The sequence below is a fragment of the Neofelis nebulosa genome, chromosome 6 (assembly GCF_028018385.1).
Source record: "Neofelis nebulosa isolate mNeoNeb1 chromosome 6, mNeoNeb1.pri, whole genome shotgun sequence".
Lineage (NCBI taxonomy): Eukaryota > Metazoa > Chordata > Mammalia > Carnivora > Felidae > Neofelis > Neofelis nebulosa.
The window spans coordinates 8,244,851-8,267,650 of NC_080787.1; the positions used below are offsets into that span (position 1 = coordinate 8,244,851).

Consider the following 22,800-nt stretch of genomic DNA (forward strand, 5'->3'; position numbering starts at 1 on the left):
GCAGCTTCCAGGGGTGCAGTCAGGATTCAGTCTTCGGGATTCAGTTCTCCAGAGCCATGGGCTGCCCACAGGGCCAGGAGGGCACCCCAGCACCCAGAAGCCCGGATTAGACTTTGTGGTAAGTCAAGGCCAGGCAGAGTCTGATTCACTGCCATCAGGGTTCTCAGTGGTGGTCCTCACCCTCACACACCTGCCTGAAACGTTTGTCCTATCATCTTTTTTTTAAAGTTTATTTATTTTGAGAGAGAGCGAACACACACATGAGCAGGGGAGAGCCCGAGAGAGAGTAAGAGGGAAGATCCCAAGAATCCCATGCTGTCAGTGCAGAGCCTGGCGTGGGGCTCAACCTCAAACAGTGAGATCATGACCTGAGCCAAAATCACGAGTCAGGCACTTAACCCACCGAGCTACCTAGACACCCCTGTCCTAGCATCTTATAATAAATACCTTCCCCTTGCTTTAAAAGAACCACACTCGGGTTGTGTTTACAGTGAATTGCTATGTTTGCAACAAGGAGACCCTTGGAAGGACACCTGCTCTTGATGAAAGGAGAGAGGAACCAAAGTTTGTTTCCAGCTCTTTCCAACTCCAAAAGTTCCCTTTCCTGGCCTCATGCCTCAGATTGGCTGTGCACAGGCGTCTCACCCAGGTTGGACTCTTGGGTGCGATAAAGGAAATTTTCAACTTTCCATGTTGGTGGGTTCTGCTCCTGGGCTCCCAGGGAAGCTATACTTTGACATTTATCAAGGTCGGAATGACTCGGCAAGACCTCAAAGCCGGGGCTCTATTTCTGCCCGGAGCACACTTGTACATCTGCTTCGTTAAAAAAAAATAAATAACCAAAACGGAGCATTCCAAACATAAAGATAAGAAAACAAACCTCCCTGGTTCCCATAAGATTAGAGTCCTACAGCTCTGCACACACTAAAAACACTAAGATAAAGTCTGTAACTTTCTGGAATGTCTTTCGTCATGATGATTTGTAACTCTTTATGTAAAACAAACAAACATATATAACCCGGCACCAAAAGTTCCTTCCCTACAATGGTCTCTTTTTTTGTAAAGACTGTGTATCCCGGGCAGTTGTCTTAACTTGGGGTCAAAGAAAAAACTCTTTTCCTTTCTCTTTAAAATTAAAAAAAAAAAAAAAAGGTCTGTTCAACTTGTGGCAACAGGTGTCAGAACAGGTCGTGCCTGGGTGATGAGACAGTAGTGGCTGGATGGCCTCTACTGTCCTCACTACAGCCTTAACTTTGTCACCTCTGAGTTGGAAAGTAAAAGTCCCCCTTGGAGAGAAAACCCCCCAGGGGACGAGCCCTTTCAGGTGGACGTGGGACAAGGGAGAGACCATGAGGAACCCCAAACTCTAGGAATTGTCAAAGAGATCATGCTTTGTGTTGTGGATTCAGGCAGAGTGGCTTTATTTTCTTTCTCCACCTGTAAGAGGGGCCAGTGGATGCCCTCTCTGTCCAACAAGAGAACCTGAGAGATATACATAGTGGAAGAGAAGATAGCATAAGGCTGCTAACTTCGTTTACGGTTTAAGAAGATTCTGTCTCCTATAATAGTCATGTTCTACAGCCAATGCAACAAATGTAATTTCCTATCACCAGCACACATTACAGCCTTTATGGAGGATTCAACAAAATTTTATTTTAAACTATGAATAGTAAAGGCAAGTTGTAAGAAATAGAATACATACATACATATTTAAACTCGAGCAAGATCTTAATTCCTTCTTTCTAGCCACATTGATTATCCTACTCCTTAAATGTAATACATACCTACTATAATATAGAGAGGCATATATAGTGAAAATGTATACTAGAACGTAAATATTCTGAATCTCCTTTATCTTGGCGGAGCAAGAAATTTTCAAGAGAACATTCCCATTCTTCAAGAACTTCAATCAACAATCATTCAACCCTCGACGTCAGAGACAAACGTAGCTTATACTTCTAAAAACTAAGTGTAGGGGCGCCTGGGTGGCGCAGTCGGTTAAGCGTCCGACTTCAGCCAGGTCACGATCTCGCGGTCCGTGAGTTCGAGCCCCGCGTCAGGCTCTGGGCCGATGGCTCGGAGCCTGGAGCCTGTTTCCGATTCTGTGTCTCCCTCTCTCTGCCCCTCCCCCGTTCATGCTCTGTCTCTCTCTGTCCCAAAAATAAATAAAAAATGTTGAATTTTTAGTTTTAAAAATAATAAAAAAAAAAAAAAACTAAGTGTAAAGAAATATGTCTAAAATTTCGGATTTCCAGAGTTAAACTTACAACGTCAACACCTTAGCAGAAGGCACCTTACGCATGACGGTATGGTTGTAAAACCAAAGAAGAAAGACATGTTTCTGTCAATCGCCTTAACCACAGTCTGGCACAACTGTAATTCTTCTCTCTCCGGGGCCATAACGGTGGCCTCAATCCAGCAGAGTGGGTGTTCTCACTGAGCCTGGACGAGGCCTCAGAATTCCTTCCAATACAGCAACTCCAGGAGGCTGCTGTGAAGAGGTTGGTAATGGCATCCAAATTACCATCTCTGTCTGTGGTATTTGGGTTGCAAACTACAGAATCCTCTGGCTAATTTATGCAAAAGGAGCTTTAGGAATGGTTACCGACAGCTCATAATATCATTGCAAGGACTCAGGGTACACTGTCTAAACTTCCGGGGCCGCCTAAGGCCCCGGAAGCACCATGCCTCTGCCATGATCAGGAAGCTTCTGGGTCGACCTGCTTGCCAGACAGTCCGTTCTCCTGACACAAGGCCAACAACTGCTTTTGCCCATTCGCTCCTTCGAGACTCACATCGGTGCACCTGCCTGATGGATGTAAGTCACCGGAGGAGCTCTAGAGGCAGGTGAGTGTGCCCCATGCTGGCACCTGCCCGCCACCATGGCGCAGGAAGGCACCTGGAAGAGGGAACGATCATAGTTCTGCTTCACCATCTCAAGATGAACCTATGGCAGCAGATGTAGGAGGAAGGCACAGGGTGAGGACCTAGAACAGTAAGATACAGAAATTGGAGTTTGGCAGTATTCATCCAATGTCGTCCTGGGGAGAAGGGGCCCAGCTGTCCAGTCCTCTCCACGCATAAACCCAAAAAGAGGAGAGAGAGACTCTGCTCAGTCAGCCATCCCAGTTCACCCAGGACCGGGGGTTCCGCGGACGTGAGGTTTGTGGTGCCGAAACCGGCAAAGCCTCTGGCAACCCAGGATGAACGGGTTGTCCCAACTCGATGACGCTAACCTTTGCCATCAACCAACTAACCCCTTCGGTGTAGACTTTACTCTCACCCAGCGAATTTCTGGTTATAATCAGGCTCTCCAGGGTTGTAGGAGATAATGCCCCCAAATCATTTGGCGTGACGTCTGGCACGTACCGAGCCCTCAGTAAATGCTTACATCTTTTAGATTTTCAACGTTTGTTTCACTTTTAAATATGTCGGCCAGGTAACCCAAAGTGTTTCAGCAAGTGTTTCTTCTGCCTTGTACGTTAACAGCTTTCCTTTCTGATTTCTAGTTTTCTGTTGAGGTTTTGCTTGGTATGACACAGTTCCCAGAGACGGTCTTCCCTGGGTGCCTTCTCAGCCCCTGGACCTCAACCCCACAGCTTGGGACAAGATGACTCCACGAAGGCCCTTGCCCACCCTCTCTGAGACGCCAAGGGGCAGCTTCTGGGCTCTCGAGACCACCTTATTTGGCGTCCCTGCGGGGCCACACCCTGCGGCATCCATGGGCATCTCTGATTCTTCTTTGTCCAGGTAGCGTGGTGAAGAGAGGAGGCGTGAGACCCACGGACTCCTGAGGACAAGGCCAGACACCCCAGTGATGAGGGAGGCCCTGGATGAATAACAAGTCCCCTTCCTTCTGGACTAGGAGGGTCTGTCTTCCCCCCGCCCCCCGTGGGGCCTCCCGCCACCCCATCAGGCTACTCTCCCTGCCCCGGACCTCCCCTCCTTCCAGGGCTCCCTGGCGTTTACCCCCCACTCCCCCCACCCCCCTCCGCCAGCCTTTGTGCACATGAGTCTTGGGCCTGCGAGGCCTTTTTTCTCATTCCTCTCCCCGCCTTGACATCCCCCAGTCTTTCAGGGCGTAGCTCGGATGCTGCCGCCTCCCCAAACCTGCCCAGGATGCCCCCTTCCTGTTGGAATCATTTCTTTATCATCTGGGCTCCCAAATGGCTCCACGGGGCCTGCTCCAACCCCACCGTGTCGGATCCAGTAATGGAGTGATTTGTGAATCGGTCCTCATTCCCCCCGGGACTTTAGGTCCTCCGGAGCAAACCCACGTATTGTTCATCTTTATATGGCCAGTGCCGACAACATCTAAAAAATCTGAATCGGATTAACCTAGTGAAGTCAACACCTCCAGGCTGCTTGGACAACTGCCCTCAAGCAGGCGCCCAGATTCTTGTGGGTCCAGGACCCTCGGCGGAGACATCAAGGAGAGACCATCCCTCACTGTGTTCCTTATCTCGCTCCACTCTCTTCCCTTTCCATCCTAAAAATGTATAAAAATATACGTGCCCCCAGATGAGTATCCCTCTGGGAACCACATGCGTGAAACCTTTGGGAAGCTCTGGTTTCATAGCACCATTAAAAAAATGTTTTTTTATGTTTTTATTTTATTTTTGAGAGAGAGAGAGAGAGAGAGAGAGAGAGAGAGAGAGCGCATGAGCAAGGGAGGGGCAGAGAGAGAGGGAGACGCAGAATCTGAAGCAGGCTCCAGGCTCCGAGGTGTCAGCACAGAGCCTGACAGGGGGCTCGGACCCACGAGCTGTGAGATCATGGCCTGAGCTGAAGTCCAATGCCCAAGCGACTGAGCCACCCAGGCGCCCCATCATAGCACCATTTTAAAATGCAGTTCTTGGTGAGCTCTTTATAGAGTTTGGATACTAGCCCTTTGTCTGATATGTCATTTGCAAATATCTTTTCCCATTCCGTTGGTTGCCTTTTAGTTTTGTTGGTTGTTTCCTTTGCTGTGCAGAAGCTTTTTATCTTCATAAGGTCCCAGTAGTTCATTTTTGCTTTTAATTCCCTTGCCTTTGGGGATGTGTCGAGTAAGAGATTGCTACGGCCGAGGTCAGAGAGGTCTTTTCCTGCTTTCTCCTCTAGGGTTTTCATGGTTTCCTGTCTCACTTTCAGGTCCTTTATCCATTTTGAGTTTATTTTTGTGGATGGTGTGAGAAAGCGGTCTAGTTTCAACCTTCTGCATGTTGCTGTCCAGTTCTCCCAGCACCATTTGTTAAAGAGACTGTCTTTTTTCCATTGGATGTTCTTTCCTGCTTTGTCAAAGATTAGTTGGCCATACGTTTGTGGGTCTAGTTCTGGGGTTTCTATTTTATTCCATTGGTCTATGTGTCTGTTTTTGTGCCAATACCATGCTGTCTTGATGATGACAGTTTTGTAGTAGAGGCTAAAGTCTGGGATTGTGATGCCTCCCGCTTTGGTCTTCTTCTTCAAAATTACTTTGGCTATTCGGGGCCTTTTGTGGTTCCATATGAATTTTAGAATTGCACTGTTGGTGGGAATGCAAATTGGTACAGCCACTCTGGAAAGCAGTGTGGAGGGTCCTCAGAAAATTAAAAATAGACCTACCCTATGACCCAGCAATAGCACTGCTAGGAATTTACCCAAGGGATACAGGAGTACTGATGCATAGGGGCACTTGTACCCCAATGTTTATAGCAGCACTCTCAGCAATAGCCAAATGATGGAAAGAGCCTAAATGTCCATCAACTGACGAATGGATAAAGAAATTGTGGTTTATATACACAATGGAGTACTACCTGGCAATGAGAAAGAACGAAATATGGCCCTTTGTAGCAACGTGGATGGAACTGGGGAGTGTGATGCTAAGTGAAATAAGCCATACAGAGAAAGACAGATACCATATGTTTTCACTCTTATGTGGATCCTGAGAAACTTAACAGAAACCCATGGGGGAGGGGAAGGAAAAAACAAAGAGGTTAGAGTGGGAGAGAGCCAAAGCATAAGAAACTCTTAAAAACTGAGAACAAACTGAGGGTTGATGGGGGGGTGGGAGGGAGGGGAGGGTGGGTGATGGGTATTGAGGAGGGCACCTTTTGGGATGAGCACTGGGTGTTGTATGGAAACCAATTTGACAATAAATTTCATATATTGGAAAAAAAATAAATAAATAAAATGCAGTTCTTGCGATGCTGTTTGCTCACACATAAAACATAATGTTCAAAACATTGCCGACAATGCATGCATTTCATACGCGAGAAGTCAGGCTTGTGATGGCTTGTGAACGTGGAAGGAACAATGGGGTATTAAGATTGCCTCAGGAACTAACTGGTTTGGTGCCACTGAGGAGACATTTCTAAGTCTCTGCTCCCCCTCCCGTGATGTGAAGGGGTCGGGCAGTGATCCCCGAGTTCTCTGCAGCTCCGAAGTTCTGGGAGGTTCTGATTCTTCATTTTTACTTTGGGGTAAACAGAAGAGAAGCGGGGTGCCTGGGTGGCTCAATCGGTTGAGCGGCCAACTTCGGCTGAGGTCATGATCTCACGGTTTGGGAGTTCGAGTCCCACATCAGGCTCTGGGCTGACAGCTCAGAGCCTGGAGCCTGCTTCGGATTCTGTGTCTCCCTTACTCTCTCTGCCCCTCCCCACTCATGCTCTGTCTCTCTCTCTCTCAAAAATAAATAAATATTAAAAAATTGAGATTACTGTAGCTACTTATTAATAAGAACATGGGGGAGATTAAACAAAAGCATATATCTACTCAAAGCATGCAACACAAAGCCTATTTCTTGGTAAGCACTCCGTCAATGTGGGTTGATAGCCAGCCAGAAAGCCACAGCCAGGACCTGGCTCCCGCTCCCTTCCCGGTTCCAGGGAATAAGCTGAGCCCTATGTCCTTTTTAATGTGTGTTTGTGGCGGGAGAGAAATAAATACCGTGCTGTGCTGTTCTTTCCTCCTGGTGTTTGATAAGCTTTTATTTAAAAATAATACCAAGTTTTCCTCAGTGGTTGGCTTTAAAAGTAGCACTATGTGCCTTAGCTCAGTGGTTTCCATTCTCCACTGAGGCCTTGAAAGTCTGTTTCTCCCCAGGACTGTTTTAAAGTAGAAATAAACCCGCTGGTGGGCTTTCTCCTGAACCTAGCATCTAGTCTCCATCTATTGAAAATGAGTTGAAGGGAGAATGAAGAAAGGATCTCATAATTATGCCCCTTTTTTTTTTCATGTTCTTTTAAACATATTGCTCCTGGCAGAATCTGTTTGGCCATGAAATCCTGCAACCGATGAAAGTTTAATAGCAGCACGAGCCTAGAGGAGAGTCAGAAATTGAGATTCGACCCGTAGCGCAAAGGAGAATGTCTCCTGGGAGGGTGACACTCTCCACAGACACTTATTCCCACCGTTTACAAATGTGTGCTCAGTGAAAGAAAAGGGAAAGCTTGAGGAGTCAGAAAGGGGAACCATTCGGTATGAGCCGTGGGCCCACAGCACGGCCAACGTGACAGGAAAGAACTGGCAAGAATGATGGAAAGTCCTCTGCTTCTGGCTCCGCCCCCCCTCCCACCAGTCTCTCCGTGATTATCAGGAATCAACTGGTATGATTTGTATTTCAATGCACAAGAGAAGAGGAAATGCAAACTTTTCAACTGCCTCTCATTTTAGACCTAACTGTACTTTCCGCCCCCCTGGCCCGCTGTTCTCCCTCATCTGCTGTTGTAAATTATGTGCATCAGAAAAGCAGTGACTCAGGCAGCACAGGCCTGAGGAAATGTGTGGCCTCAGGAGGAGGAAAGAAGATCTGATACCGACTGCAAAAAAAAGAAAAAAGAAAAAAAAAAGTGCTTCATTTTGTATCACATACTGTAGGTTCAAGTTCATTGTGGGCACAGACTTTGAAGAGCCAATGGTGAACCAAGATGGCAGAAGGGAGCATCCTCTCCTCTCTCATTTGCCTGGTTGGCGGCCACCCGATCTGATTTACCGTTAGTGGCAGGAAGAGCAGAGACGTGTTGCAGCGAATGATTGTGGAGGTCAAGGGCAGACAAGACTGTGAGAACGTCCTTTCCTAGGCTTCCTGGTTTTCTCGTCCTGCGTTCGTCATTCTAGGGGATTGTGTCCCCTTGCAACAGCCAATAAAACCTTCTCAGTGGCTACCTTACATAGGTTTTTGTGCAAATCTTGTTCTCCACCCTCCACCCTGCTTTGGAAAACGAAGCTCGAGATACAGACCCACCAGGGCCCGGCGGTGATTGTGTAGACCAGCCAAGCCACCCCGACCCTCGTTAACCAAGTCACTATGTTTGGTGTAAAGGGCCCTGGGGTGGTGATCCCCCAGGCTCACAGAGACCCCTGGATGTAGATTCGAGGACAACCAGCTGCCCCCAGAGGCCCCTGGAATCAAGGAACAGATCGTCCCCCTAGGGCCTCCAGAAGGAACCCAGCCCCGCGTTCCGCCTGGTGAGACCCATTCCAGACTTGGACCTCCCCAACTGTAAGATATTGGTGTCCTTTTAAATTTGTGGTGATAAATTAAAGCAGCAATAGGAAACTAATACTCCAGATTCTTGACATAATATACCCCAGCTCCCGCCCCCCCCTCACCCCGCGCCCCATTTTGCAGCTAAGGAAACAAAGGCCCAGGGAATTTGCCCCCTTTTGTGAAATCACATTGCTAATTAACAGTAGACGCTGACAACCAGGAGCAATGCTTTTATGCTGAGCACAATCTAAGTCCTTTGCGTGTATCGACTCATGACGTCAGCATAACCCGAAGGCAGCGGCTGTCATTCTTCTCCCCACTTTACAGATGAAGAAACTGAGGCACAGTGATGTTCAAGGCACGAAGCTAGCCAGCAGGCTACCGAAGTTTGCACCCAGACATTTCGGAAGGTACTCTATGCCCCACCGGGCCCAGAGCCACTGAGCTCCCCGGGAGTGGTCCAATGTGCTGCCACCCCTAGAGTTACTTTATCTCACTGCGTCTTTACAACCCTGGGGAGGTCTGTGGGTCATTTCCTTTCTGGGAGTAAGCCGTGCCCATGCCACAGCTCTGGCTGGGGGCCGCTCCAGCCCTCCCGACTCCGATCTGTCCACAGTCACTTGTCCCCCCAGCTTGTGGCCCGCGAGAGACACCGAAGAGATGCCAGGGACCCTGCCTTCAGCCAGCTGGTGGATTCTCTTGGGCTCAGTCCGGGCACCTGAGTGTCACTTTTCCCGATCCCGGCCTCACGGCAAGGCTGTTCCTAAGGCCTTGACCACTGACGGTAGGCTGTGTGCGGCAACGTGACAGGGCGTCCGGAAGGGCAATCAGGGAGAGCTTCCCTCCCGGGCGAGGCTCTGCCACGTCTGCGTGAGGGCTGTTCCAGAAAGCCATCTGTTTAGAGGGGCCGCACCTGCGGGCCCCGCGTGAGGCTGCGTTTTTATCACCCACACAGTGTATTTCCTTACACTGTGTCTTCATTCAGGGTGGTCTGAGGAGGGGCTACGGAGATCGGGGAGGCCGGCTGTCCCAGCCACTCCTTCATGCCACCAGTTTCCCATGCGCACCGCGGCACGCGGCAGCTCGGGGAAAGGACTATACTTCCGGCCACCAAGAAGCTGCCTCCCTTTCGGACACGCGCGTTAAAACAAACCAGCGAACGGAGAAGAGCTCTGACGGATGAGGGCCGTCTGGCCACGGGCCAGAGGACCGTGAGGGGCACAGGTGCACGGGGGCTGGCCCCGTCAATGTGGGCTCAGGAATGCTTCACAGGAAAACAAGATTTCCAGTGGGGAGGGGGTGGGGGAGTACAGGGAGAGACACGGGCGGGAAGGTTCGAGCAGGCAGGGGGCCAGCAGCTTAACTGGAGCAAAGGGCTCCCGGGGGCACAAAGAAGTCCTCACGTCGGTTATCACGGGACCGTGCATCCATTCACCAACTATGTGCTGTTCATCCGCCCTGTGCCTGGTGCCAGAGACCCATAAATCAGTGCCCCAAGGTGTGAGGGCCCCGGCCCCCACCCCGCTCCGCAATCCTGCCTGCAGAGCGGGAGCCCGTCCTTCCCGCGGACCCGCCACCTGCCCTCCCCCAGCCAGCGCCCGGCTGCTGTGACGCGGGGCGGACACAGGAGCTCCTCTAGAATAAATTACCGCCCCATCATCTTCATGCATAAAACATGGCACAGGAGGCCGGGAGAGGCTCGGCCCCGCGGCCCGGCAGCCGCCTTCGGGCCAGCGGGGAGCGAAGGGAAGGAAAGGAAAAAGCAAGTTAGAAGATAAAGAAGTCAACGGAAGCCTCAGATACAAAAAAGAGAAGACGGTTTGTGTTTGGGGTGCTTTTTTTTTTTTCTTTGATACAAGTGGACTTGGCTTCCGTATCCCCCGGCGCCCTTTTGCTCCCTGCCATGAGAAGGTTGTAGAAGGCTCAGGCCGGGACCATGGTGCTACCTTCACGATTACACTGGGTCAGAAGCAGGCCATGGAGGGACAGGATCCGGAGAAGGCAGCTCAACCGTGAGTGTCCCAAGGGTGTGGCCTGCGCCCCTCCTCTGTGCTGGCCTCCCCTCCGCACCCCTCCCTGCCCCCTCCTCGTCCAGGGCACCCTCTCGCCAAGACCTTAGTCGTCCCCCTCCCCTCCTTCCCCCTTCCTTCCTGTAGCTGCCTCCTAATTAGAGGTAACAAAATATGCCTTGTTTCAAGTAGCAGGTGAGAGAGGGCCTCTCTCTTTATTTCTGCATCTAGATGGAAACTACAAATGAGTATTGACACCAGTCAAGGGGTTGTGTGAATTGGAACTTTCGTTTTCTACGGGGGGGGGGGGGGGGGGGGAGGCCAGGCGCCAGATGTCCGCTCACACGGGCAGGTAGCTAGAGCGGGTGAGACTCGGGTGAGTCACATTTCCGTTAAAGGACCAGTCGTGTGTTTCCTAAATTTTCAGACTCTCACTGAGGTTCCCCTTGAGTTGACAGAAACGCTAACCAAAAGGGAGAGTTCAGTGTTGAAGTAATCTGAGAAAGAAAGAGCGTTCCTAATATGTGCCGGGACCATCACCCCCCAATACGTACCATACTGGTGTGTGTCTGTTGCCGGGGAGGGTCATTTAACCCCACGTGTCAGCAAGTTCAAATCGAGGGGCTAGGCTGCTGAGGTACGTGAGTGGGTCAAGGGCTGTTTTCACAGCGCTCGTGTCTGTCATGAGAAAAACAACAGCAAAGCCATGATGACGAGCTTCAGTGACTTCCGGCCTCGGCCTGAAGAGGCACCGGGGAACGGTAGAGACTGTGGTAAATGGGGAACACGTGTGCCCCCCATAAGAGGGCACCATATTGTCGTCACGTTGTTTTCATGAGGAACGAGCGGAGGCCCACGTGGCCAGGTTTCCTGACTTTTCCAGAAAACAAAAACACGCTACTTTCTCAGTCCAAGCCCTCGAGTCTAAACACGAGCCGCTAACTCTTTACATACTCACCAGCGGACAGTAGGCCGTGACACGGAGTGTGACCACTGTGGACCCCCGGGCCCCGGTTTAAGGGCTGGGTGTCGCTCTCGCTAAAGGCCCATCACACGGTGCTGTTTCAGCCTCATTAGATGTCGGCGAGACTTTCTCACGTGTTAGGAGCCCCCGGTGAGGACGGTTGAATTAAGAGGAATGAGGGGTTTGGGAGGGTAAATAGCAAACGGTGCCGATGTGTTAGCGTGGGGGGCCCAGCTGGGCTGCTTGGGTTTCAAATAGCACCCCACGTGCAAGGAATCGCACGCAGCAGAATCTTGAATATAATGGAACAGCCGTTAGCAACTTTCCTACTCCTCTGCGTCTTTCACCTGAACTTCTCGAGTTCAGACTCTGGCTTTTGCGAGCCTTCATTCTGTGTCCGTGGGGGAAAGAGCTGTGGTCCCGCCGATTTCGGACAAGACCTCCGGTGTGGGGCGTGTCGCTGAGAAAGGGTCGAGTATGATCTGTGCTGTTGCATAGCGATGGGGTGGGGGTGGGGGTGGGGCAGCCTGCCCTCCACCGGCAAGAACTTGGGAGGAGGGCCGGTTTCATGACAGCGATCGTACTTAAATTATGGGACTAACGCCTGGACTTTGGAGAAGGTTTCTGCATGGTTTTAATACGAAACAATGAGGTGTTAACAAATGCTTAATCCAGGTTTGACATTAAGCAGGCTGGTCCCGACCTCTTTGGCATAAGCGTCTGAGGAAGGTGGGGGGTGGGTTTCTGACATTCCTCCAGAGTGGTCAAGAGGCCCGCCGTGTTAGAGAGTCAGTGTGAGTCAGAATCAGCAGCAGATCAAGTGACTTTGCCTGGGGTGGACTTTGCCAACTCATGGAACACCTGTGCATGTTTGGAGGCCGAGGAGTAGAGGCCATGGAAAGGGGAAAAGAGTGAGGACGCTGAAGCGAGAACAATGGAGAAGTTTCTCACTGCAAACACCAGCCTACAAGGCTGGCCCTAGACATTGTTTTGCAGTTGCTAAACTCGGTCTTTGATAACTTTTTCTGTCCCCTTTCTCTGAGGCTTTTCTCACAGGTCAGCATCCCCTCTGACTCAGACACCCAAGAGTAACCCTCGGGGTGATTCTGTTACTGAGAAAAAATAAGTTAATAACCTTTTCCCCCAAATTCACAAAGGGACCTTGAATGGCAATAGGAGATACACATGCCACCACTGTGCACTTCCGTGCCCATGCAGGCATTGCTAATCAACTCTGCACCCCCGTGCCCATGCAGGCATTGCTAATCAACTCTGCACCCCCGTGCCCATGCAGGCGTTGCTAATCAACTCTGCACCCCCGTGCCCATGCAGGCGTTGCTAATCAACTCTGCACCCCCGTGCCCATGCAGGCGTTGCTAATCAACTCTGCACCCCGGTGCCCATGCAGGCGTTGCTAATCAACTCTGCACCCCCGTGCCCATGCAGGCATTGCTAATCAACTCTGCACCCCCGTGCCCATGCAGGCGTTGCTAATCAACTCTGCACCCCCGTGCCCATGCAGGCGTTGCTAATCAACTCTGCACCCCCGTGCCCATGCAGGCGTTGCTAATCAACTCTGCACCCCGGTGCCCATGCAGGCGTTGCTAATCAACTCTGCACCCCCGTGCCCATGCAGGCGTTGCTAATCAACTCTGCACCCCCGTGCCCATGCAGGCGTTGCTAATCAACTCTGCACCCCCGTGCCCATGCAGGCGTTGCTAATCAACTCTCCACCCCCGTGCCCATGCAGGCGTTGCTAATCAACTCTGCACCCCCGTGCCCATGCAGGCATTGCTAATCGACCACCATTCTCCTCACCCAGGGAAGCCAGGCCCAGTCTTGGAATCCTTTCCAACCCAGTACTATTTCGCATCAATTAGACCTGCCTCAACAGCAAAAACCTGTATTTGTATTCTGTTGCTTTGTAGCTAGTTACCACAAGCTTATTGTCTTCAAACAATACCCATTTATTACCTCACGGTTTCCATCGGTCAGGAGACTAGGCACGAATCAGCTGGGTCTACTCAGGGTCAGCCAATGCTGTGGTCGGTGTGTCAGCCATAACTGCTGAACCCTCTGAGGCTCAGAGTCTCCTTCCAAACTCAACGGTTGTTGGCAGAATTTAGTTCCTTGTGGTAGGACTGAGGCCCTCAGCAAGAAAAGGCTACCCACAGGGCCCTCTCTCCACCATGGCAGTTCTGTTTTCTTAAGGTCAACTAGAGAGTATCTGGGTACTGCGTGTAATCTCTCCTGCAAAGAGTTCTCCTGATTAGGCCAGGCCCACCCAGGACAATCTCCTTTTGATTAGTTCAAAATCAGGGATCAGGGATCTTAATTACATCTGTAAAATCCTTCTTTGCCCATATAACTTAGTCATGGAAGTAAAATCTCATCATATTCCAGGTCTTTCCCACACTGGAGATCAGGGAATCACACAGAGCATGTGTGCCAGGGTCAGGAGTCAGGGGCCATCTTAGAATTATGCTTACCACAGAACCTGTCATCCTTGTGGTAGAAGATGGATTCTGAGCGACTGGAAAGCTTTGTTTTTCTTCTTCTTATGAAAATTTTCAACGATACAGAGAAGTAGAGAAAATAATATAACGAATCCCATACACCCATCACCTAAACTTAACAATCGTTACCATGTTGCCATATTCGCTTTATCTACTTCCTGCCAAAGTATTTTAAAGTAAATTGCAGACATTAGGACAGGCCTATAACTCCGCAAAATGCCCGGCACCTAGAATACTCAGTAAAGGCTTGAGTTCAAGCAAAATTGTATTCTTATTAAAGCAATGACTCCCGAAGGCCACCTTCCCTTACTACCCCTGGCTGCTGCTTTTCACTCCCGGTGTCTGTAATGAGATGTTTACGGTCTGTAGTAGGGTGGCGTGCCACATAATGGTACCAAGGTATGAGAGTTACAACATGTTACCCTTCGTAGAGATGTTTGCATTAAAAATTTTTTTAGATTTTTTTTTTTAATCTTTATTTTATTTTTGAGAGAGAGACCGAGTGTGAGCAGGGGAGGAGCAGAGAGAGAGAGAGAGGGAGACACAGAACCCGAAGCAGACTCCGGGCTCCGAGCTGTCAGCACAGCTCGACAGCAGAGCCCGACGTGGGGCTCGAACCCACAAACTGTGAGATCGTGACCTGAGCCGAAGTCGGACGCTCAACCGACTGAGCCACCCAGATGCCCCTAAAAAAAATTTTTTTAATGTTTATTCATTTTTGAGACAGAGCATGAGCTGGGGAGGGGCAGAGAGAGGGAGACACAGAATCCGAAGCAGGCTCCAGGCTCTGAGCTGTCAGCACAGAGCCTGACTCTGGGCTCGAACCCACAAACCACGAGATCGTGACCTGAGCCAAAGTCAGAAACCCACCCGACTGAGCCGCCCAGGTGCCCCTGGGATATTTACATTTTATGAGGGGCCACCAGAGAAAGGCCCAAATCCACGATGGTGGGCAGGCTGAAGAGGGGCTCTTCTGACACCCCGGAAACCTTGCCAGGCTGCCTACCTGAGACCCCCAGGTAAAGAGGGGTGTGACCAATAGCTCAATGGACGCCTGGACTTTCTGAACGAGGACAGCAGCGTCTGGGCTGGCCGTGAGCCTGCCTTTCCTTTACTCTGCCACAGTTAGGGGACACTGAGGGACGGGACCCCTGGCAAGGGTAACGCTCTGACAGCAGGGAGACTTCTTAGCTACTGGCCTGTGGGGGGTCCCTGTACCTCCCTGGTGCCCGCCTCCTTGACCGCAACATGGCTGTTACGATGATGTTACAATACCAGCCTCACGGTGCTATTGGGGAGGTTAAAAGACATGACTTGTGTCCCCTCCTTGCACCGTGCCTGGTACATGGCCGTGGTGGCTGCTGGCATCTGAGAGGACACAAGTGGTGACAGTGACATGTGGGACAGTGCAGCGGGGCCACCAGTGCTTTTGGGCGGTTGGGGGGGTAAATGTTGCATTGGGGAAGGTGGCCCTTCTTCCTGAGCCTTGGCGTCACCCGCCCGCACGTCCAGCCCTGGGCACCACCGCAGGCGGGAGGGTCCAGCCGCGCCCAGGAAAACCACTCTGGCCTCTGGGGGTGTGACAACTCCTTTCTTCTGGAAAACCCGGCGTTTTCCCCAACGGTGGATCCCCAGGCCGTTCTCCGTACCAGTAAAAACATCCAGATGACACAGCCCGAGGACGTCTTGTTCGTGTCCTCCAGAGGTTTTGCCTCCCCGTCTGGTGGAACTTTGATGGACAAGGCTGCAGAATGGCACCCTCGCGGACCCCAGTGACAGCTCCCTGGGTCCCTGGGAAGACAGCAGTGACAAAGCTGATACACGGTTGAGATTAGGGATGCTGCTCAGAGATACCACTGGCGACTTCCTTCCCAGGGGTAACGTGACTCGGCTGTCAGGTCTGCTCCTCTGCCCGTTCTCCTGGCTCAGTGGGTGGCATTCTTCTTTGTGACGGGGCGGCTGGGGGCCTGCGGGCAGCGGGGAGACTTCAGGACCGTGTCTGGGAGCGCGGGCGAGATTTCGAAGGAGGGCTCTCCCGTCCGTGGCTGTCCTGGACGTGCAGTTCCGCACAAGGAGGTAAGAACTCCTTGCGGTTCCTCCTCACCCCGCGTGGCTTTGGGGAGCACTCTGGTCCCTAGAAAGCTCTCGGAGTCTCTTCTAAATAACAGGTGGCTCCAATGGAGCTCAGGCCGAGGGCCGAGGCCCCGGGCAGGTCCCGGGGAGCCAGAGAGGCCTACGGAAGGTGCGCGGGGCGCCTTTCCTGGCAGCCTCTGTCCCCACGGGGCCACCACTGCGCAGATGGCCCCTGCCTGCCTGAGATCCAGCGTCAGCTTACAGAGCAGGCCCGCTTACTATCGGCTTTCGGCACTGGCTCCCTGCTTGCTGGCCGGGCTGGGCCTGGACACTCTCACGTTTCCCTGCGCCCCCTCCCCTGGGAGTCTGGCCTGGGGAAGCCCCGAGCTGGCTTCTCAGCGCACAGACACTCAAACATCCCAGAGGAGCAGAAGCCACGTTGCTGCCTCGTACCCGCCAGGCTGCTGCCCTGATGCCATCGGAATCGCCCTGAGTGTCTGTTCCTTCCGGCATTGCTACCGCTGCGGGCTGGGCCTCTCTGGTCCATCTCCCCACCCGAGAATCCCTGTGGTGGTGTCTGTTTGCTGTAAAGCCGTAAGCTTAAAGATTTGGGAGCCGGTAAATGAGGGGGCGCCCCAAGTACAAAAACTGAAGAAAGATGCCTTTTAGAATATTCCCTGCAATCCCTAAGTTACACATTCTTCTAGGCTCCATTTTATCCACCTGCTAAAATTGTCCATTAACAGCCTCAGCTCAGACAACAGGCAGGCTGCCCCCCCCCCTGCCCCCCCCAGGTCCGAGTCTCCCCCCAGTCCCACATCTTGTTTACCCCACAGTCCTGCCAGTTTCAGAGGATTCAGCTGTATCTTGTTTAGGGACCCTCGCATTCCCACTGATGTACGAGTCCTTTATATACCTTCAAACGTGGCGTTACCTATTTTCTCATGGTCCAGAAGAGTAATTGCTTCTCTAGAAGGTTCACCCTTCTTCTGCCTTAATGACTGAGTCTGGGAGTGCTATTGCCAAATGCCTCATTCCAGCTCCTACTGTCAAGGGAAAAAAAGGACGGGAAACACGAGAAAGGGAGATACTTTGAATAATTCAAGGGGGTTCTGTTGGTTGAAAAAGTGCTCTCTTTGTATGTACATTGATCTGGACAGATATTTTAGCTGTGTTCAGCCAAGGGCGGACAAAAGAGAGGGTGTGGAGGGAAAAGGGAAGGAGAGGAAGAAGAAACACTACTACAATGAACACAAATTTGAAAGAAAAGAAAGAAAGAAAGAAAAAGAAAGAAAAAGAAAGAAAGGCAGAAAACTGCAGAGGGATTAGAGAACTCAGGGCTTGGTGACAGATCCCAAAGCCTTTTATTCTCAGATTGGTTGTTTGTAGACAGATAAAAAGAGCCCAAAAGTTACTCACTAGAATAACAACTTGGTCTCTGCTTAAAAGCAGAAAATTAGCAAAAGAGCACATTTTCTGGGTAACGTGAAGCTAGCGTATTAAGTTGGGGGTGGGGGCAGGGGGAGGAGGGTTCCAGGAGACGAAAACCATCTTGAAATATGTGAGCCAAACATCACCCACTTTGTGCGTGCCGGGTTTTCCTCAGAAACAGCAAGATCGGAAATTGTTTAAGTCCATATGAATGTGTGTGCGTGTGTGTGTGTGTGTGTGTGTGCATGTACACACACGCCAGTTGTCAAGGCTGTGAAGACCACGAGCTTGGGCAGTAACGCTAGAAAACAAACATCTTCATTCCGTTTTGAGCTGATACAAAACCATCACGTCTCTGTGGTGCAAGAATCAAGCAATATACAAACACATAAGGGGGGGGGGGAAGTCATCTAGAACCCGCCCCCCCCCCCCCCCCAGCCCACGACCATACAGCATAGTGTTCTCATTTCTTGGACTAAAACATACTAAACATATTGTTTTCTCGGATCTGTTCTGCAACTTGCTCGTCTCATGTAGCCACCTAACTTGCATACCTTTCTGTGTCCATCAGCAGCCTTGAATTTCTTTAGACGGGGTTCATACGGCCAAATAAATGCACACGAAGGTTTGCAGGGTTCGGGCAGTTTGAGTATATCTAATCTGATTCACTCAAATACACGCACACACATAAAGACCATAATTGTAAAAGGGGATTGTATTGGATGTGGACTGGAGTGTCCACTTAACTATTCACCTCGCCTGGAGTCTGGGACTCTGTAGCTTTGCCACACTGCCCCCACTGTCCCCACATGGTAATGTAGGGTGGAACTAGTCCCCACATGCTCCCGGAAGAGTGAATCTTTGCAACCCCCGCCAAAATGAATGCCGACTGGGAAACAAGACCATTCCCTGTCCCCTTGCGGGCTGGTCCCATGGTGCCCGGTTTCCAAGGCACCAGAGGTGTTCTCGTGCTTGTGAGTGGGTGGTTTGACACTTGTCCCCGTCACAAAATGGAGAGAGGCATCTAGGGCTGGAGGCCGTGCACTGCATAGCCGGGCAAGATCCCGAAAAAACAGGGTCTGGGATATTTGCTGACTCTGAATTTCTGCCGCCCAAAGTTTCTTTCCCCGAGGACTTGTTATCCATAGAGTCAAATTAATCCAATCCTTCAATTTCCGAGCAAGTGACACAAAGCCTAGAGGATTCACTTGCTAACGTTGTGTGAAAGGAAAACAAGTAAACACATGTAAAGGAGCCTGCAAAGAACCTCGAGAGACTTCCCCTCTGGACAAGGGGAAGCTTTACTTCCATCAGCATGGCTTCAAAAGATCAGAAAATATGCTCTTTTGAGCCCATCAGAGGCCATGGCATGGAAGGGATTTTGTGGGCTTGCAAGCCCCCTCTAAATGGTACCAATCATGAAGGATATGTGTTCTTTAAATGTGTTCCAAGATTTCATTGGCAACAATTTTCACATACAGAAAAGTTGAAAGAATTGTAGTGGGAGCATCTATATACAACTACCCCCTGGATTCTGCCACTGAGTTTCGCTGGACTCGCTTTATCTCCTATCTAGCCGTCCATACATTCCCCTATAAATCCATCAATACATCTTATTTTTTTCATGACTGACTCTTCACTTCAACATCTGTGTCACCCATTCTTGGTCAATGGTTCTTTAAAAACATTTCTTTTTGGTCAAATCCATTGAGGCATAATTTGCAGAGTGTCTTTTTATAGAGAGTACTTTTACTTCTTGGTATATAGTCCCATCAGTGTTGACAACATCTGGGGCTGTACAGCCACCTCAACAAGCAAGATCTAGACGTTCCACCCCCCAACCTTCCCTCCTACTCCTTTGTTGTCAAGCCCCTCCCTAGACCTTGTCAGCCGGCGATCTGCTTCCTGCCTTATGGTTTTGCCTTTTCCAGAATAGTTTATAAATGGACTCCTCCAGTCTGTAGTCGTTTGAGTCTGGGTTCTTTCACTTAGCTTAACAGGTTTGAGGTTCCCCCATGTTGTTGCGTGAATGTTTGTCCTTCATTACAGAGTAGTATCCCATTATTGGGCGTATTTGTATAGGGTAGGATCATTTGCAGGTGACAAGGTCTCTAGGCAAAAAGCATGGGCACGGGTGCCTGGGTGGCTCCGTCGGTTAAGTGTCTGACTCTTGATTTCAGCTCAGGTCATGATCTCGTGGTTCACGGGTGTGAGCCCGGCATCCGGCTTTGTGCTAACAGCACAGCATGGAGCTTTCTTGGGATTCTCTCTCTCCTCTCTCTCTGCCCCTCCCTGCACACACATACACACTCTCTCTAAGAATGAATAAATAAACTTTAAAACACATAGGTAGACAGTCCCCAAGGGCTACATGGGCTACATGGGTAGACATCAGTGTGGACAACGCCCAAGATCTCAATGGTCTTCATATACCTGTTCCCCTCTCAGGGGAAGCTCTAAGCAAATCAGGGACAATGAACCCCTCTGGAGTCCCACGACGCCTCATCTACACTCTGGGAACATCAGTGGGACCTTCTCGGGTACTATATTCAATCAGTAGGAAATGATTACAGTTCAGAATGTGTCACACAAGTTGTCAACGCTACATTCTTTTTTCTATGACACTGTATGTGGCTGTAGAAGCTGTATATCGCTTTGCCCAGGGTGAGACCCAGAGTCAGACCGACATTGGAGAGCAGAGGCCGGGGCATGGTTGTCCTGGCCCCGGAGAGTAAGAGACAGTTACAGGGACCCCAGGAGTCCTACTGGGGTCCAGGAGCTTTCTGGCTGCCCTGTTACCCCTCTCCATTTTTTCTCCCTAATTTGAGTTAAAATGTTGTGTTTTGCATCAAGAGCAAATAAATCCTGCGCCCAGAAGGAAAAGAGTGAAGGAATGTCTTGAGTTCTCAAGGAAATCATGTAGGTTAGCTTTCAGCTTTTCATCCAGCTTTTATTTTTTTTTAATGTTTGTTTATTTTTGAAAGAGAGAGATGGAGCATGAGCACGAGCACGAGCACGGGAGGGGCAGAGAGAGAGGGAGACACAGAATCGGAAGCAGGCTCCAGGCTCCGAGCTGTCAGCACAGAGCCCGATGCGGGGCTCGAACCCATGAACCGTAAGATCATGACCTGAGCTGTAGTTGGACAGTTAACAGACAGAGCCACCCAGGCGCCCCTAATTCAGCTTTTAAAAGACTAGCCCAGACATAGTTATAATTCCCCCAAAGGACAACAACTCGATTTCCTTCTAAATAGAAGTTAAATCACATTGGATCAAAGTTGAATTTAACCTCACAGTTAAAACAAAGCTGCTTGGTTTTGTAAGATGAGAAACCCAGTCCTCAGGTGAGACTACAGATTCTCTTCGCCTTCAGCGGCATTTCTGTGTCATCTGTGATGTGGGGGCCCATGACGTCCCCACCACGGCCGCGGGACTCGTTTCCAGGTCTCCCCTCGGGTCAACTGTGAGAAGCCGCTCAGAGCACGTAGCCTGTCGGTGTCCAGCCATCCTTTCCCGCCCTGGGGCTCTTGGGCACCGGCTTTTCTCAGTGCTCCCTTCCAGTGCCCTGCGCCTCGGGTCACCCCAGTGCCTCCGGCGTTTGCCCCCTCGGCCTGGGACACGGCCCAGCTCTCAGCGCCTTGCCTCGCCTCCTCCCACACCAGACCAAACCCACTGCTCTCCGCAGCCTCCTGACGCTGGCGTGGCCCAGGGGACGGGTCCCAGTGTGTCAACCTCATGGCAATGACCCAAATCTCACACTTCTGTGGGTCCAGGTGCTTCCCCCTGCATCCTCCCGCTTCGGACTCCCAGCTACCCTGTCAGCTAGAAAGATCTGTATTACGCCCTTTCGCTCGCGTGGGGACGAAGGCTCAGAGAGAAGGGAACACGAGGGGACACCGCTCCCTCCTCCGGAAGGGACCCGCGCCGGGCACCAGGCCAGCTGCTGCGTGAGTCACTTTCACTGACGCTCAGTCCGGCCCGTTTCTGCCTGTTCCGGAAATTCACCTTACCGTGTCTCCCCACGTCTCAAGGTCTGGGCCCAGATGAAATGCACGCAGCTGCGGGTGTCCCCCAGAGGCCGACTCCGGAACCCCACTGTCTGACCGCAGAGGAAGGGACGTGCGGTATCCCCTGCGAACCGCGTCTCCAGAGCTGTGCCAGAGGCTCGGGAATCTGAGAGATGCAAGGAAAACACTAACAGAATGTTCACATCGTGATGGAACGTCTATCCTGAGTCCCCGTTTCTTTTCTATGCCAGACAAGGGTGGTCGGGACCACTGAGACCGCAACCGGACCACCCGGGACCCCTGCGCCCCCTCCAGAACTGGGAGAAGTCAGGCCGGCTCCGTTCACCCTCCGCGACCAGGGCTGCCTCCTCCAGGGTGCCAGTCCTGCTTGGCTATCTGTTGACCCCTGAAAGTCGCCTCTCCCTACTTGTTCAGTCGGTTCCCATCCTGCTGGTGGCTTCTGACACTGTGTTTCCCCACATCTGTGCAGAGGCTGAGCTGAAGGGAGGAATAGGGCGGGTGAGGGCAACTCCCATGGCCCCAGGATGCGGTGGCCCACCCTGGGGGCCCCTTTCCTCCCCAGCACAGAGTCGCAGACTCCCCTGGGGCTCGCCAGAGGATGCCTTCCTCCAGACCCACCGGGGCCTCCCAACTCCAGCCGCTCCTGGGTCACCGTGTGTAAGAGGCCGTCCCCAAACCGGTGACCCCCTCCCTGGGCTGCACACACCTCCGGTTCTGTGCCCCCCAGGGCTCGTGCAGCGCCAGCACCCGGTAAGCCACCCCTCCCATCAAGGTCGCCCCCCACACTTTCCCTTCTGACCTTGGGGAGGCGTTCGGGCTTCCCCGAAGAGCTCCAACCCTTCCCCCGGCGGCAGCCGGCCGCTCCCCCGGTGACACTGTGCGCTTTAGCCTCTGCGGGCTCACCTGCCAAGCGGGCGGGCGGCATCCCCTGCTCGCTGGGGTCCCGATCACTCGGGACGACGGTGCGTGTGAAAATGTTTCGTCAGCTTGCACAACGATACAACGCGCATTAGGGCGTACCTTTACAGTTTTATTCTTTATGGTAAACACAGTTTATTATAAAAATACATATAACTTATCAAAAAGCTCTTAAAGGGCTTCCTCTTGTTTAATATACCTACCGACGTCCCCCCATTTGCTCTCTTTAAAATTGTCATAGTCTTGCATTGAAGACCACTGTGACCTCCGCTATGCCGCGAAGGTCACCGGTTCAAAGACATCGCAGGGGAATTCATGTTCTAAAGTCATACCACCGGTTTCTTTTGCCAGTATACATTCATTTTGTCCCCTTTTAAAAAATTTTTTTAACGTTTATTCCTTTTTTTGA

General features: G+C 51.3%; 1 protein-coding gene and 1 long non-coding RNA gene across 3 annotated transcripts in view; both read left to right on the top strand.

The window, feature by feature from the left end:
- The first annotated feature begins 10,135 nt into the window (after window positions 1–10,135).
- Window positions 10,136–22,800, top strand: part of RIPOR2 (RHO family interacting cell polarization regulator 2) — a 234,576-nt gene continuing 221,911 nt past the window's right edge. For both annotated transcript variants that reach the window (XM_058732823.1, XM_058732833.1), the window contains exon 1: window positions 10,136–10,464. In XM_058732823.1, coding sequence (XP_058588806.1) covers window positions 10,389–10,464 — 76 coding nt within the window. In that variant the 5' untranslated portion in view covers window positions 10,136–10,388. The remainder of the gene's footprint in view (window positions 10,465–22,800) is intronic.
- Window positions 15,388–21,594, top strand: LOC131513680 (uncharacterized). The gene is made up of 3 exons (XR_009262710.1): window positions 15,388–16,017; window positions 21,219–21,392; window positions 21,477–21,594. It is a non-coding gene; the product is annotated as an uncharacterized LOC131513680 (long non-coding RNA).